The 17,660-nt window shown below is 42.9% G+C and overlaps 2 protein-coding genes across 3 annotated transcripts in view; both read left to right on the forward strand.

Annotated features, from left to right (window-relative positions):
- bace2 (beta-secretase 2) overlaps nt 1–5,109 on the forward strand; it is a 77,914-nt gene extending 72,805 nt beyond the window's left edge. Inside the window, exon 9 of one of the 2 annotated variants that reach the window (XM_070893865.1) lies at nt 1,298–5,109. In XM_070893865.1, coding sequence (XP_070749966.1) covers nt 1,298–1,539 — 242 coding nt within the window. In that variant the 3' untranslated portion in view covers nt 1,540–5,109. The remainder of the gene's footprint in view (nt 1–1,297) is intronic. The other variant, XM_070893866.1, reaches the window with a different exon arrangement.
- The window catches only part of LOC139275563 (protein FAM3B-like), a 69,589-nt gene continuing 55,107 nt past the window's right edge, over nt 3,179–17,660 (forward strand). The window contains exons 1-3 of the mRNA XM_070892733.1: nt 3,179–3,262; nt 5,434–5,503; nt 7,954–8,040. Of these exons, the coding sequence (XP_070748834.1) occupies nt 3,179–3,262; nt 5,434–5,503; nt 7,954–8,040 (241 nt within the window). The remainder of the gene's footprint in view (nt 3,263–5,433; nt 5,504–7,953; nt 8,041–17,660) is intronic.

Consider the following 17,660-nt stretch of genomic DNA (forward strand, 5'->3'; position numbering starts at 1 on the left):
GCTAAATGAGAAGTAGGTGTTTTTGCATGGAATACCTTTCTCGATCAATTGTGAATAGCTTACCCATAGTGTGAAATGTGAATAAAGATGTTACGTCAATCCCTCAAATGAGAAGTGTTCTGAGCAGAAAAAAAAGAACTGGAAGGAACATTCACAGTAATTAAGAGTTGCAACATAAATTATATAATAATGATACTGAGTGCAATTTTTTCCTTTTCAGTTGCAGAATAGTGTTGTATTAAATAACCTATGAACGATTATGTAAATCCAAGCAATTTGTTCAAACCAAGGGGTAGATTTACAACAGGGAAGGATTTCTTATCGAGGTTGGATCTTGCCATTTGTCCGATGCCCCACCTATTGACCATGATTGAATCAATCAAGGGCAGCCAAATTGTACAAACTGTGCAAAAGTGATGCACTGAGAGTTTGGTACTAGATATATTTGTCAAATGTGCTAACCATTGGGTCAGATATGCTGATAGCATCTAAAGTAGAATATTATTACTGCACCAACTTCTCGAACTCCAATACTGGGCTTCAGAAAATTGAATAAGCAAGGTCCAACTAGCTGCTATATTTGAGTATTCTAGATCTAACACTTTCCTTTCTCTAATACAAAAGCAAAATGCTGCGGATGCTGGAATCTGAAGTAATCCAGCATTTTCAGTTTTTACTTTCCTTTCCCTCGTGTACTGACTAAAGGGAGACAGATCCTCTCTCATAATGTGCCCTTCAAACCTTCCCTCCCTCCCTCCTTCCTTCTGACGATCTAGAATCACCTACTGCTTCTGCAGTGACGGGCCATTTATTGTGTGGGTATCGAGAGTCCTACTATGTGTGTTCACCAAGTGGGACAGACAATGGATGTTCTTGGGTCATCTAAAACTTGGGGGTGGGGGAGCTTTTTGTTTCCCTTCCAATATCAAACTGATTCCTGCTGTTACTCAGCAGCAGCTCTAAGACCAGTTGGTACCAACCACATCTTCCTACAAATGTGCTCTTTCCATGGTTCCCCCTACTAACTGTATAACTGTACTGTGCCCTTGGACAACTTGAATTTTCACCAACCTTGGGTGCCAAGGGAGTTCCAGGTGGGAGCAGTTTGTGCTTTATAGTAGCCTTGGAAGAGACCATTTTAACGGGACTAGTATCGACTGCTAATACTTTGAAGCACCAATGTGCTACATCAGTGGTGACTGGATTGAGGGAATATTGCTCTTGGCATAAAAGAAAAGTCTTTGAACAGTTGAGCTAAGTCATTAAATACTAAACTCGATTTGTTTTCTATCAACAGTCATTGATGGTTCCACAGTCTCTGAAATTGCTGGCCCATTCTCGGCGACAGATGTTTCAAACAACTGCATCAGCAAAAGGCCAAGGACAGAGCCTGCACTCTGGATCATTTCCTATGCTCTGATCGCACTGTGTTGCATTACCATCCTCATTTCAGTCATCCTACTGGTTATCCCTTGGGGCCATCAAAATGGCAATGGTCTCACTGATGATTCATCACTAATTAGACATCGCTGGAAATGATGCCATGCTTTTCGTCCCCAGAGCATGTGTGGAGCGAGTACTGGGGTGTTTGCACTACTGATGGCACCCGCCTAGCCTGGTGCCTAATGGAACAATGATGATTGTAAAAAGAAATTATGCTGATGGTGACTAATGCTGTGCTGGGGGTGGGAATTGAACCTTTAACGCCTGCTGAAGAAGAGCGTACATTCTACTTAATTGCCCCATAATCCTGACTGCAGTGGAGTGAGCTATCTGTACATTGACCAGTGTTCATCAGTTGTCTGAGCTCTTTGTATGCTTTTGGAGCTACTGGTCGAGGAGTAAGCTGGAACCAGGCATTTTGTGTAGGTCTTCTGCGATTCGGAAGGTTTCCTATCCACTGACATTATGAACATTGGAGCAGTAAGATCGTGGGTAGATTTTCAAAATGGTAATGTCATTGGGCAGAGCTTCATAATTCCACAAGAGGGGCAGAGCTACACAAAATGTCTGCGCTCTATCGGAATTCCTCTCCTAAAGCAAAGAGCAACAGGAGGTCGGGTAGAGTGGGAAAGCTGGAAGATGTCAATAAGGGTACAGTCATCTCCCATCGTTGTATTTTGAGGTAACAGGATAATTCAATAGAATGTAACTTTTTTTCTTTATGTATTTGAAGATGACTGTAGGTCTTACTGTCAATTAGCTGAGTTAAACCAATATTTCAAACTGAAATTTTTGCACTCTTCACATAAACTGCCTGAAATAGTCCAGGGCACAAGTTTCTGATGGTCAGATCCAACACACAGGATTTTCAGGTGGGTGTAATATTCCTCAGATTGTCCAGTTGCTTCAAACTGTCTCAGCTGTTGAATTTCAAACTTTCAACCTGTTCACTCGATTGTGCAACAAACCCTTACGGCTGGAACTCAGTCTCTCCATTCAGAAACTCACAAACCACTTCGGTGTGGATCTTGGGTCCTAGTGCCATCTGTAGCCAGCAAGTGATACTGCAGCCTTATAATTTGTACCAGCTATCTCTGTTCTGAACACAATTCCTCCTGCATATGCACGCATACATGCACATCTTCCTACGCCCTTCACATTATAGGGCCTCCTCTCCCTGCTTTGTGTCGTCAAGCCCAGCATTGCTGCTTGCCAATCATTGAGCCTCAATTACAATGTTCAAGTGTGTACAAGCACCCTGCAGGACCTCCTGAAACTGCTGTCGAAAGCCACCTCGCTAATTCCAGGGGCTCGAATGGGTGCTCCGACTCAACTGCTGTCTACTCTTGAGTCCAGACATGCCAACAGCAGAACGTTTCTGTCTTAACAACTCCCGCTATTGATTCCAGGCTGCAGAGGACATCGGCAATTTGAATTCATATTTTTTTTTAATGTACGCGATGAGGGGGCAATTCCTTTGGGTCAGATCAATGGATACAGTTCAGTAGCACAGCTTCGTGTGGGGGGGGGAGGGTTTATGGTGACTGACAGCTCTTCATTCTCTTTCTCCACACAGCCCCCCCCCCCCCCGCCCCCCCCCCCCAGAACTCATGTGAAAGTTGATACCGGAATGCCTATAATCACATCAAATGGGGGCTGCCCACTGTCATACAGGGCACTGACTCCTCGATTTGTGCAAGAGATTCTCCGATTATTCGTAGGGCCTTGTCTTGAGATGAATGGCTATTGGGAGTATGCACGCACCCAACTTCAGAATTGGCAGCAAGACCAAAATGTGTTTTCTCGGACCAGCATTAACGTAAGTGCTTACTTTTGCCAGATTAACACATTGACCCCATCGGCGCATTTCTTTTTTTGGGGGGGGGGGGACGGATTTTTGAAAATCAAGATGTAGAATGTGGTGGTTCCATATTAAGCCCCCAATATCAATATCAACATCAAGTACCCAGGTGTAGTGTACAGTTCGACACACTAAGTATCTCTCTCTCTATACCCTAGTTACAGAAGTACAGCCACCACTGCGATATATTTCTTTCTGATGCACCAGTCATCCTGTGGCCCACAAGATTGTCAGTTTAAATACAGTTTTTAAGTCTGTCGCACATCATTTCCTATAGAACCCCGACAAAGGAGTCCGAACAGCCTAGGCTGGGATTTAAGTCCTCATTTAGTGAACATAGAGGAGCTCAAACCAAAAATATGGCCAAATATGCAAATAATATAAAAAGATCTTCACAGCACTTCCCCCCCCCCCTCCTCCCAACCCTAAAGAGCAGAATTTGAAATGTTTCTGAAATGTGAAATAACAATTGTGGAGACTTGACACCTTTAAAAAGCTTTTGATGTTTAAAAGAGCTTTTTGTTTTTTAATGCATGACATAATTTGGTAACATCATGCTGAAAGATGAAGTGTCTTGTCAACCAAGATGTCCCCCTCTGAAATTTTCCAACGGTTATTGGAGCATTTTATACACCTTTTAATTTTCAATCTGCCACAGTACAAGTGTCTAGGGATTATGTAAGAGGCAAGCCAGTCACTTTAACAGAATAGCAATTAAGTTATGGATAAAACCCTTGGGTTTTGTAAATCTTAAATAATAAAATTAGCAGTCAAAGGAAAGAAAAATCTACCAGGTACAAACTGATTTTTCTTTGTCTGAAATTTAAGGTGGATTTTATAAGTAGGAAACCTTTTGGAAATTGTTTTTTAAAAAAAAACAATTGTGTAGATTAAATAACCAATTGCATAGATTAAATCAGCAGAAAGGTTTAGCCGGGTGGAGAATGTCATTCCTGTAAAATATAATTCATGTCCATGAGGTGGTGGCTTTGATGGTGCTGATGAATGGAAATCTGTTGAGAGTGAGGGTGTTTTTTTAATTAAAGATTGTAGCTTTTGCTACTGGTCCAGTGGGTAAGGATGATGCAGTGTCAGTTGTGGCTGCTCGCTCTCTTGTCTCTGCTTCAGAAGACCATGGTTTCAAGTCCCACTCCAGGGACTTGAGCATGTTAAACAAGGTTGACACTCCGAGTGCAGTACTGAGGGAGTGCTGCGCTGTCTGAGGTGCTGTCTTTCGGTTGAGACGCGAAACCAAGTTCCCGGTTGCCCCCTCAGATGGACATAAAAGATCCTGCGGCACTATTTCGAAGAAGAGCAGGGGCGTTCTCCCCGGTGTCCTGGGCCAAAACGTATCCCTCAACCAAAATCAGATTATCCAGTCATTATCACATTGCTGTTTGTGGGACCTTGCTGTGTGCAAATTAGCTGCCGCGTTTCCTACATTACAACAGTGACTGCACTTCAAAAGTTCTTAATTATGGGTTGTCCTGGGGTCGTGAAAGATGCTATAGAAATGCAAGTTTGTTCTTTAACTGAGCCACACAGGTGCTGAATCAGTTGTCTCATTCAAGATGAGAAGGGTGGATGCACGGATTGGTCCTCAAACCTCTGGGTTAAGAAGATCGATAAGTTCAGGTTCCCACTCCCGATCACCACCAAGTAGCTCCTGCTGGAGTTTGTGTGAATGTTTGCGATCAGGACCTGCACACTCGATAATTCTGCTAACACTCGCTATCTCTGAGCCTTGCACACAAGATCATCCGTGGGGGCAAGATACCAGAGGAGAAAATATCGGGGTGGGGGGGGGGGGGGGAAAGAGACACTGGATGGCATCATTGAACCATTTTCCTTTGTCATTGCGAAATCCATTCAAAGTTAACAGCCGTGTGATTTAAAGAGGTGCTGTCTTTGTGGGAAAAAACGTTAGGCAAACTTTATTTCCATTTGCAAACACAGCACCTGCCAACAAATTTTCTCTAATAAGTCAGTGCCCCTTTAAGATTGGAGAGCAGACTGCCCACATCCTTGGGCTGCATTGTCAGTGGTAGCAGCACTACTGATGGGTCTTATCCTGTACTCCTATTACAAACTGTTAACAGTGAAGTGTTGTTTAATCATTGTGTTAAAAGGCACAGCCTGCTGCTAACATACCAGGCGCCTCGACCAGGTCTGACTTCAGGTATCACAAGCAATACCATGGTAACATCTTCACATTACCAATCCTCCCTAGATGTTACAAACTTCTGGAGTAGTTTTTTTTTTAAAACTTAGTTGGAAAAATCGATTTTATTTTTTTCCGCACTGCTCCCGATCCAGAACATGAACGCCAAACCCAAAGATCGTAATGTCCGGGCTAACTACCTGACTACCTGAGCGCACCCTTTACCTGGTAATACTGCTCTGATCAGGCTGCTGGAAAGGAATAGGAACAAAATCTATACCCAGGCCTTTAGGCCTCGCCTGAGTACAGTATATTTCTGCATTATTTAATTGGGGGAGACTTTCCTTAATTTCCTTGTGATCTCTACTGTCTGCTTATTTTTGCCCTTCAATGTATTGTTAACAAATTGTATTTCCAAAAATAAAGTTGCAGCGTTTTTCTAAAAAAAAAATCTTTTCAGCTAATTACTCAGGATGTTGGTGCACGTGGAAGAAAGCTTTTCAGATTATTATTCCTTCTGAAACGAGTTTCAGAAGTCTGGGGTAGCTGGCAGAGAATGCAGATGTTCTTCCCGCTGATCTGGTTGAACCCCATATGAGGTGAAAGTGCAAACCCATTGGAATACCTTGCATTTGTATAGTGCCTTTTAAACGACAAAAACATCCCAAGGCATTTCGCAGAGGCAAAGGAAAACCCTAAATGGATGCTGAGCCGAAGTTGGTGATGTGAGGTGGGGCGGCTAAAAGCTTAGTCAAAAAGGTGGGTTTGAACAGAGAGGCCGAGGTTTAGGGCGATTTCAGAGCATGGGGCCTAGACAGGTGAAGACACAGCCACCAACAGTGAGGTGATGGAAGGGGAGGGAAGCATGAGGCCAGAATTGGCAGGACATCAGGCGACATTACCTGTTTATAGAAACCCAGGCCTTGTACTATTTTGAGTGCATGTTGCTCGGAAACCATTTTATATTATCGTTCAGTTGCTCAATAGTGAAAACAAATATGCCTCAAAAATAGATAACAGCTACAGATGGCAGGTGTGCACTGCCCAAAGCAATTCCCATCCCCATACACCATTCAATCTATATATTTTTGATTGTAGGCAAGAAAATAGAACACTTCCATTTTCAGGCACCTAGCATCAAGCACTGCCAGGCTGGGTGCAGTGCAACAAAGTTCAGAGTGAAACATTAATTACTCCATCCCAAAACTCCATTCCAAACAGCCTCAGCGAAGCATCCCATGCTGGCCAATGATGACCGTTTCCACTTGCCTCACCAGCCAACCTTTTGGCCTCTCAGAATGAGATTGGCAGTTGTCTATCATGTGCATTTTATCCTCTTCCTCCACTGTGAAAACCAGTGCAAAGTGCCCATTTAATAAATCTGCCATTACCTTGTTATCTATTGCTGTAGCAGCTGTGTCTGCCTTTAATGGGCCCACATCTCCCTTAGCCACTCTCTCTTACTCTTCTGCAATATATTTACTATTGGCTCTTATATCAAGTTTTCTTTTCGTATTCCCTTTTTCAACTTTTAATATTTTCTTTGGTAATTTTCTGTATTTCTCCCAGTCCTCTAAATTGCCACTTTTCTTGGTATTTGTGTACGTCGCTTCCTTGTACAGTGTGAGGAAAGTTTGTGGGAGGGAGATAGGGCTGGGCCACAGATAAGGGGATTTGTCTGTGGATACTCCCACCTGAACAGCACACTATGGAAATCCAAAATTGCAGCAAATGATGTGATTGCAATGTGACACCGTGCCTAATTTTAAAGGTTAGTTTTTAAATTAACAGTTGTGTTTTTTTCTGCTTTTAAGTGCAAAGTTTTTAAACTATTTTCAAGTCACTTGTGATTGCACGGCAATGTTGCTGACATTGCACCTCTTCACTTGAACACTCTCGTGATTAGGGACGTGTCTGTTTGCAACACAAGTTCTGATTGCTCCATTAGGATGACCAGAACTGATTGGTCCCCTTCGAGGACAAGACACAGCCACCAGTTTCTCTGGAATGTGTATTTAGATCCTCCCTGCCTATGTAATCAATGACTTTGCAAAGTGTAATTCGAGCCATTCTGACTGCTGACTCCAGACAGAACAGAGCACACAGAACAGACAGGGCTCATCCTTGTGGGTTAAGATCTTCTTCCAACACTGCACCGCCCCCTCCCCCCCCCCAAAAAAAAAACAAGTTCCTGACATCCTCCCCACTTTCCCAAGTTTCTGACATCTTCACCCTCCCCGCCCCCCCCCCCCCCCGAAAACCAGGGGAAAAATGTTTGTGCAAATAATCACTCTGTTAGGAAACCAGGATCATAGAACAGAACTCGGTGATGTGAACTTGTGCATTGGTATGTCACTAAAGTTCGATCCTGGTACCAAAAGCAAATTAAGTTATGAACCATGGGCTGTAATGTAATATTTTACATACCGGCAGATCTCATGTCACATTGCTCTGGGTAAATTGACTAATATTTTTATTTGATAAGCAGAGGAGCGCTGCACCATGCAATGCATGTGTATTATTCTGCTGCTCAGGAGAAACTATGCTCCTTTACAGCCTCCACTTATAATTGCTGGTAAGTAATCACTGCATGAGTTAATTGAGTTTAATTACTATTCAGGCTATGGGTTGGAACTTGTCTTTTTAAGTAGGAGATCAATTAAGAGGCAGCGGACAGTCTGGGATGGATTTTGGTGTGCAGTGCCAATTGGTAGGTGGGATGTCCATTCCATGCACTGCTGAAGCTCACCAGAGGCTCAAACTACTTTCATGCTCGGGCCTCATTACAATAAATCTGGCAGGCTTCCAGCACTAAAGAGGTACTGACAGGTAACTCTTACTGGCTGCATTTAACAACATACCCATGGAGTTTTTATAATCACCTCCAAGGATTCCTTATTCAAATTCATTCTCTAGATGTGAGAGTGGGTGGCAAGGTCAACATTTATTTCCCCATCTCTAATTGTCCCTGAACTGACAACCATTTGTCCTCAGTCCCTTGTTTCTCCCAAGCACGTTGCACTTACCACCTGTCCTGTCCCGAATTACTCAATATACCGTATCCCAAAATGTTGTTCTCGGGCAGAAATCGATCTAATTTGCATTTGAATGAATCAATACTATCTGCTTCCATCGCCCTAGGCAACCTGTTCCATCGATTTACTACTCGCTCACTAATATAATGTTCCACAGTTTGAGGTTTTAGGAAAGAATGAGTTCGAGGAGCTATTTGCACAAGTTGTGGAACCAGAACAGTGCACCCAGGTATCTTAAATTGGAGCAGGATACAAGATAATGGAGTGGCGGGGGTAAATTAAAATATTTGATCACCACACTGGATGATGTATTAAGCCTCTTAAACTTCTATTCAAATCCCGACTAGACTGAAGGGGTGAAAGTTTCTTCTGCTTGCTGTAAGGTTGAAGTAAGTTTGGAAGTCTTAGACTGTCAACTTGGCTCAGGTGGGCACATTCTTGTCAGAAGGTTGTGGGTTCAAATTTCACTGGAGGACTTGAGCACGTAATTGAGATTGACAATGCAGTACTAAAGGAAAGCTGCATTGTCACAGTTGTTCCCTTCAGCAGGGGTATTAAACCTGTTGTGTTGGTTCAAGAGGAATTCAAAGATTTCACACCACTATTTGAAGAGTGGGTGGGGTGGGGTTTCTATTGTTTATATGACAGCACATATAGCAAACAGAAGAGACGTTTGCCCAGAGGTATAATAGACCATGGTGATTAAATATTTTAACTTGACCACGCCACTCCATTATCTTGTATCTTACTCACGCCATGTGGAGCTCTTTGGGATGTTTCTGAATGACTCCAACAGTCGCGCCCTCTGGTGGCAAGTATTACAGAGTTACATACATAACATCACTCCTGTCCAAAGTCTTCGGTACAAGTTATTTACAAGTTGAGGCGATCTGGAGCCCTTCGCTCCCTGGTTAATCATCTAAGTTCAAACGCTGCATGTAAATATTGGCCGGATCCATGCTGCACTGCACCGCGGCTGGTCTGACCGGACTGTCAGGAATGCTGGGTTCATCCTCGTGATTGACAGCGAGGTCGATTGCTGGTTGGGTGTGTATTGGTGGATTGTCGATGGTGATGTCCTCTTCAAATCATTCTTGGTTGTAAGTAAATCGCAATTTGGTCTAATCTAAATGCTTTCTGCACATTTGGCCATTTAGTAGTTTGATTATAAACACCCTATTTCCTTCCTTGGCCAAGACAGTGCCAGCAACCCACTTGGGGCCATGACCGTAATTCAGGACAAACACAGGGTCGTTAACATCAATGTCACGTGAAACAGCCGCACGATCGTGGTACATGTTCTGCCAGTGTCGCCCCGTTTCCACGTGATCATTAAGATCCGGCTGAACTAAGGAGAGCCTGGTTTTGAGGGCTCCCTTCAATTAATAATTCTGCCAGGGGAACCCCGGTGAGCGAGTGGGGTCATGTCTCGTAACTGAGCAGAATGCAAGACAAGTGGGTCTGCAGGGAGCCGTCTGTCATGCGTTTCATGCTCTGCTTGATTGTCTGGACTGTCTGCTCCACTTGACTGTTAGACGCGGGCTTAAACTGGGCAGACCTGACATGCTTGATACCATTATGGGTCATAAACTTGTTGAAGTCCGAGCTGGTGAAACGGTCCATTGTCGCTGACAAGGACATCGGGCAAGCCATGGGTGGCAATCATGGCCCGGAGGCTTTCAATGGTGGCTGTGGACGTGCTGGATGACATGATTACGCATTCAATCCATTTGTAGTAAATGTCCACTACTACTAAAAACATCGTTCCTAGAAAGTGGCCGGCAAAATCTACGTGGATCCTGGGCCACGGTTTGGAGGGCCATGACCACAGACTCGGTGGAGCCTCCCTTGGTGCATTGCTCAGTTGCGAGCACGTTTTGCATTGCTCTGGGTAAATTGGCTAATTATAGTCAGTCAATCCTGTTCTTGATGAACAGTGGCAAAGACCACAAAATTGCCCCAAATTCAGCATTCGGCGATAATTAGTGTGGGAATGGAAAAATATCACTCTGGTTTGGAAGCTACTCTTCTGCAGTTGTAGCTGAGCCACATTGTTCAGGCATCGAACCTTGATACAACTGACTCAGGGCTGAAGACACCAAGCACCTGAAACCAAACTATTCCTTTCTCCGACAGCAACATACCTCACCTTGACAGCACAAAATAATTATAATTCATAAATGGTGCTGCTGGAATATGTTCAGGAGTATTGTGTCTGAGCACATTGCTAAGAGTTGCTGGCTCGTTTTACTCTTGAATCTCTGGTGCTTTCCTCTATACTGTCCAGTGTTTTCCTGAGACTGTGTGTATGTGTATGTACACACACGATCTGCCAAGTTGTGCTCCTAGAACTTCATTTTATCAAATGAATCTCCACCCCGTGGCTGAAGCCAAAACCTGTGCTCTTAACCAGATCCTCACGTGCGTTGAAGTGATGAACGAGGCATATTATTAATTGGCTCTTGGAGTGCAACAACCTCTTCGTGACATCTCTGCACCATTGAAACATACAGTTCACTACCACAGAAACTTCATTAAGTTTTATTTGAAACAATTGAAATGGTAGTAAAATAAAAGACCTACTGGACAGAGCACTGTTGAAGGTATCTCAATGTTTCCTTTACTGTTGGAATTAAATCTCTTAGCTGGCAGAATGGGTTCAAGTGTCACTCTGGAGATTCAAGCACGTAATCTCGATTGACACTTCACTGCAGTCCTGAGCGAGAGCTGCACTCTCAGATGTTTTTGGATGAGACATTAAACTGAGGTCCTCCCTGCCCTCGCGGGTGGATGTAAACGATTCCAAGGCATTATTCAAAGAAGAGTAGGGGAGTTCTCCCCGGTGTTCTGCCCAACATGTATCCCTCAACCAACATTACTAAAACAGTTTAATTGGTCATTTATCTCATTACTGTTTGTGGAACCTTGCGCACAAATTAATAATAATGGCCCAGAAATTCCGATCGAGGTTTTCCCGTGGGCAAACTACTGAAAAAAGGAAGAAAAATGCACACTTACCTGAAGGTGCTGTGCCCGCTCACACTTCCGATCCTGAGGCCTTCACTCCTTATGCATCGGAGCGCATGCACGTTGGGGCGTCCGTATGCTGGAGCTGGAGTCACATGGCTCTGGGCAGCCACTCAAGGTACAGTATTTTCTCATTCATAATAATGGGAACTCCGGAAGTTGGAGTTCCCATTATTATGAATGAGAAACCCCCCCCAAATACACAAAACATTAATAAAAAAAATAGAAAAATAAACTACATATTTAAGATTCATTTAAATTAAAGTTCCTTTTTAAAAAAAAAAAGTCGGAAAAATATTTTAAAATGTTTTTTAAATTATGCCTTAAAATAAACTTACCGTAGTGGGGAGGATTTTCAACAATAAAATATGTTTACATATGTGTTAATTTAATTTTAATGTTTGTGTGTTTTTAAACACTCACCTGTAAAAGTAGGCTATATGCCTGCTTTTTCAGGCACAAGATTTTTGAGGACATTTGCTGAGCAAGATATGCATAAATAACCTATTTTCTATGTTTCTATAAATAAGCCAGAAACTTGACCGATCGGAAAAGCCGGTTTTCAGCGCATGCGCATTGCGTGCTGAAAACCGACTTTTCCGATGCCTTCCCGGGTCCGTAGAAACTTCATACGGACCTGGGACATCGCAATTTCAGGCACAATAACTTTTATTTATATAGCGCATTTAACATAGTAAAACATCCCAAGGCGCTTCACAACAGTGTTACAAACAAACTGATAAATTTGACAATGAGCCACAGAAGAAATTAAGACAGATGATCAAAAGCTGGTTTAAAGATGTAAGTTTTAACAAGAGTCTTAAAGGAGGAAAGTGAGGTAGAGAGGCAGAGAGGTTTAGGGAGGGAGTTCCAGAGCTTAGGGCCCAGGTAGCTGAAGGCACATCCACCGATGGTTGAGCAGTTATAATGAGGGATGTTTAAGAGGCCAGAATTTGAGGAGTGCAGATTGTGAGATTGAAAAAGATTACAGAGATAGGGAGGGGCAAGTCCATGGAGTGATTTGTAAACAAGGATGAGAATTTTGAAATCAAGATGTTCTTTAACTGGGAGCCAATGTAAGTCAGAAAGCATTGTCTGAAATGACTATATTTCAAAAGTACTTCATTGTCAAAAAAATTGCCACATTTCCCTATATTACAATAGTGACTACATTTTGAAAGTACTTCATTGGCTGTGAAGTCCTTTGGAAAATCCTGAAGTTGAAGAAGAGTCAATAGAAATGCAAGTCCTTCCTTCATCCCATTAATTCTTTTGTCATTTTTTCTTAGAATGTGGATGATGCTGGGAGGCTACACTTGTCTACCTCTTAGTTAGTTAGTTTAATCTCCTGTGACTGGTGGCACATTGGGCAACCCATTTATTCCATTGCTGTCTGTCCAGAGCAAGCTATTTGACTCCATCGAAGTACCACCTTCCGTTACATCCAAGAGATCATAGTTCTCCACAGTTGATGCTTATATTTGCTGGTCTGTAATGGACTTGTCTTGTCTCTAGGTTGTCTCTGTAACAAAAGGCCTTTGTACTTGGACAAAACTGAAAGGGAGTAAAAGGAAAGCTGCTGCCCAAAGTTAATTCTCCATTGTGGGGTATTGCTTTCCCAGATTGTTATACTGTTTGACATTATTGCTGCTGACGTCAATCACCAACTTGAGGGAGCTCAGCTCCAGCTCTTGTACACTGTTGGCCTCGGTAACTTCTTCAAACGTATCTCCTATTCTCATCAGTATCTCCCATTCTCATCAGTATCACCCATTCTCATCAGTATTCATTGTATAAAGGGGCAAGAATTGGCCTCGATGTAACACCTGCTTGGGATTATTCAAAAGAAGGGAAATAAATAAAGACTGATTGTACCAATTAAATCAGCAAATTCAAGGGAAAGTTGGATAAATACCGGGACAAAAAATTGACACAGTATGACATTGGGATAACCAGATGGAGTATAATGATCTTTACACGTCCTGTACATTGCCATACTTATACAGCATCTTATCACGTGCCTTGGACATGTCTCTCAGAGCCTTTTGTATAATTAATTAATACAGATTATCTGGTCATTATCACATTGCTGTTTGAGGGCTCATGCTCTACGCAAATTGGCTGCTGCATTTCCATTTCAACAGTGACTATATTTCAAAAGTACTTCATTCGCTGTAAAGCACTTTTGAGACATCCGGGCATTGTGAAAGGTGCTATATCAATGCAAGTCTTTCTTTTGAATTACTTTGATGTGCTCCTGCTGTTACGTAGACAAGTGTGGCAGCCATTTTGTGCATGATCTCACAAACCATAATTAAATGAATGACTGGTTCATCTTTTTTGGTAGAATTGATTGAGGGAACAATGTCTGACAGGTCACCAAGAGAACTATTCTTTGAATAGTGCCTCCATTTGAATAGTTCACTAAGGAGGCTGATCCCAGGTTTGGAGTGGACGTTCTAGAGTAATGTTTGATGACTGCACTCTTTCCTTTGCGACACGGATATTATCTATCTTTCTCCATTCATCTAATGTTATTTTTCTGCAATAGCATCCTTGCTGGCTTCCCATCCTGAACCCTTCAGAGATTTCAACTAAGCCGCTTACATCCTGTCCCACAGTAAGTCCCACTTGCCCATCATGGTTCTTAAATTGGCTCCCTGAACCCCAACGCGTTAAATTTAAAATCCTCATCCTTGTATTCAAACCCCTCCATGACTTTTCCCCATCTTATCTCTGCAACCATCTCCAGTCTCACATCCCCAACCACACACTTCACCACTTCATTCCTCTGACTCTAACTGCTGGGTGCCTCCGTCCCTTCATCACACCATTGGTGGCAGAGCCTTCTCTCTCTGGAACTCCTTCTCTCAACCACTCCACCTCTCCGCTTCTTTTTCACCTGTGAAAAAAAAAACCCTGTCAAAAACCAAACATTTTTGGATAAGCTTTCAGTCGCCTCTGCTGATTCTCGTGCCATGGGTCCTTTATTCCTTTTATCTATTTTATTTCCTTCTCGTGTCAAAGCGCCTTAGGATATTAAGGGCACTACATAAATGCTAGCTTTTGCTGTTGGCTCGGATGTCAGGCTTGGATACAGGCCTATTCCTGTACTATTGCCCGTTTCTTTGGCTCAATCTAAAAAGAAAATAACATTTTATTAATTATAAAAGGCTGAAATATTCATCTCACCATAAGATCATAAGAAATAGGAGCAGGAGTAGGCCATATGACCCCTCGAGCCTGCTCCACCATTCAATAAGATCACTTCCCTGCCCACTCCCCATAACCCTTGTTCCCTTATCAGTTAAGAAACTGTCTATCTCTGTCTTAAATTTATTCAATGGCCCAGTTTCCATAGCTCTCTGAGGCAGCGCATTTCACAGATTTACAACCCTCTGAGAGAAGAAATTCATCCTCATCTCAGTTTAAAATGAGCGGCCCCTTATTCTAAGATTATGCCCCCTAGTTCTAGTCTCCCCCATCAGTGGAAACATCCTCTCTGCATCCACCTCGTCAAGCCCCCTCATAATCTTACACGTTTCGATAAGATCACCTCTCATTCTTCTGAATTTCAATGAGTAGAGGTCCAACCTACTCAACCTTTCCTCATAAAGTCAACCCCCTCATCTCTGGAATCAACCTAGTAAACCTTCTCTGAACTGCCTCCAAAGCAAGTATATCCTTTCTTAAATATGGAAACCAAAACTGTACGCAGTATTCCAGGTGTGACCTCACCAATACCCTGTATAACTGTAGCAAGACTTCCCTGCTTTTATACTCCATCCCCTTTGCAATAAAGGCCAAGATTCCATTGGCCTTCCTAATCACTTGCTGTACTTGCATACTAACCTTTTGTGTTTCATGCATCAGGACGCCCAGGTCCTGCTGTACTGCAGCACGTTGCAATTTTCTCCATTTAAATAATAACTTGCTCTTCGATTTTTTTTTTCTGCCAAAGTGCATAACCTCACACTTTCCAATATGATATTCCATCTGCCAAATTTTTGCCCATTCACTTAGCCTGTCGATGTCCTTTTGCAGGTTTTTTGTGTCCTCATACATTTCTTTTCCACAGATCTTTGTATCATCAGCGAACTTGGCTACGTTATACTCGGTCCCTTCATCCATGTCGTTAATATAGACTGTAAATAGTTAGGTACCCAGCACTGATCCCTGCAGCACCCCACTAGTTACTGATTGCCAACCCGAGAATGATCTATTTATCCCAACTCTCTGTTTTCTGTTAGTTAGCCAATCCTCTATCCATGCTAATATATTACCCCAAACCCATGAACTTTTATCTTGTGCAGTAACCTTTTATGTGGCATCTTGTCAACTGCCTTGATTCCAGAGTACTTAAGGAAGTGGCCCTAGAAATAATACATTGGTGATCATTTTCCAACAGTCTATCGACTCTGGATCAGTTCCTATGGACTGGAGGATAGCTAATGTAACACCACTTTTTAAGAAAGGAGGGAGAGCGAAAACAGGTAATTATAGACTGGTTAGCCTGACATCGGTAGTGGGGAAAATGTTGGAATCAATTATTAAAGATGAAATAGCAGTGCATTTGGAAAGCAGTGACAGGATCGGTCCAAGTCAGCATGGATTTATGAAAGGGAAATCATGCTTGACAAATCTTCTAGAATTTTTTGAGGATGTAACTGGTCGAGTGGACAAGGGAGAACCAGTGGATGTGGTGTATTTGGACTTTCAAAAGGCTTTTGACAAGGTCCCACACAAGAGATTAGTGTGCAAAATTAAAGCACATGGTATTGGGGGCAACGTACTGACGTGGATAGAGAACTGGTTGGCAGACAGGAAGTAGAGAGTCGGGATAAACAGGTCCTTTTCAGAATGGCAGATAGTGACTAGCCGCAGGGTTCAGTGCTGGGACCCCAGCTATTTACAATATACATTAATGATTTAGATGAAGGAATTGAGTGTAATATCTCCAAGTTTGCAGATGATACTAAGCTGGGTGGCGGTGTGAGCTGTGAGGTGGACGCTAAGAGGCTGCAGGGTGACTTGGACAGGCTAAATGAGTGGGCAAACGCATGACAGATGCAGTATAATGTGGATAAATGTGAGCTTCTCAACTTTGGTGGCAAAAACGCGAAGGCAGAATATTATCTGAATGGTGGCAGATTAGGAAAAGGGGAGGTGCAACGAGATCTGGGTGTCATGGTACATCAGTCATCACTAACTTACTGGAATTCTTTGAGGATATAACGAGCATGGTGGATAGAGGTGTACCGATGGATGTGGTGTATTTAGATTTCCAAAAGGCATTTGATAAGGTGCCACACAAAAGGTTACTGCAGAAGATAAAGGTACGCGGAGTCAGAGGAAATGTATTAGCATGGATAGAGAATTGGCTGGCGAACAGAAAGCAGAGAGTCGGTATAAATGGGTCCTTTTCCGGTTGGAAATCAGTGGTTAGTGGTGTGCCACAGGGATCAGTGCTGGGACCACAACTGTTTACAATATACATAGATGACCTAGAGGAGGGGACAGAGTGTAGTGCAACAAAATTTGCAGATGACACTAAGATTAGTGGGAAAGCGGGTTGTGTAGAGGACTCAGAGAGGCTGCAAGGAGATTTAGATAGGTTAAGCGAATGGGCTAAGGTTTGGCAGATGGAATACAATGTCGGAAAGTGTGAGGTCATCCACCTTGGGAAAAAAAAACAGTAAAAGGGAATATTATTTGAATGGGGACAAATTACAACATGCTGTGGTGCAGAGGGACCTGGGGGTCCTTGTGCATGAAACTCTCTTAGATCCTTGTGCATGAATCCCAAAAGGTTAGTTTGCAGGTGCAGCAGGTAATCAGGAAGGCAAATGGAATGTTGGCCTTCATTGCGAAAGGGATTGAGTACAAAAGCAGGGAGGTGTTGCTGCAACTGTATAAGGTATTGGTAAGGCCGCACCTGGAGTACTGCGTGCAGTTTTGGTCACCTTACTTAAGGAAGAATATACTAGCTTTGGAAGGGGTACAGAGACGATTCACTAGGCTGATTCGAGAAATGAGGGGGTTACCTTATGATGATAGATTGAGTAGACTGGGTCTTTACTCCTTGGAGTTCAGAAGGATGAGGGGTGATCTTTTAGAAACATTTAAAATCATG

The sequence above is a fragment of the Pristiophorus japonicus genome, chromosome 11 (genome assembly GCF_044704955.1).
Source record: "Pristiophorus japonicus isolate sPriJap1 chromosome 11, sPriJap1.hap1, whole genome shotgun sequence".
In the NCBI taxonomy this organism is placed as follows: Eukaryota; Metazoa; Chordata; class Chondrichthyes; family Pristiophoridae; genus Pristiophorus; species Pristiophorus japonicus.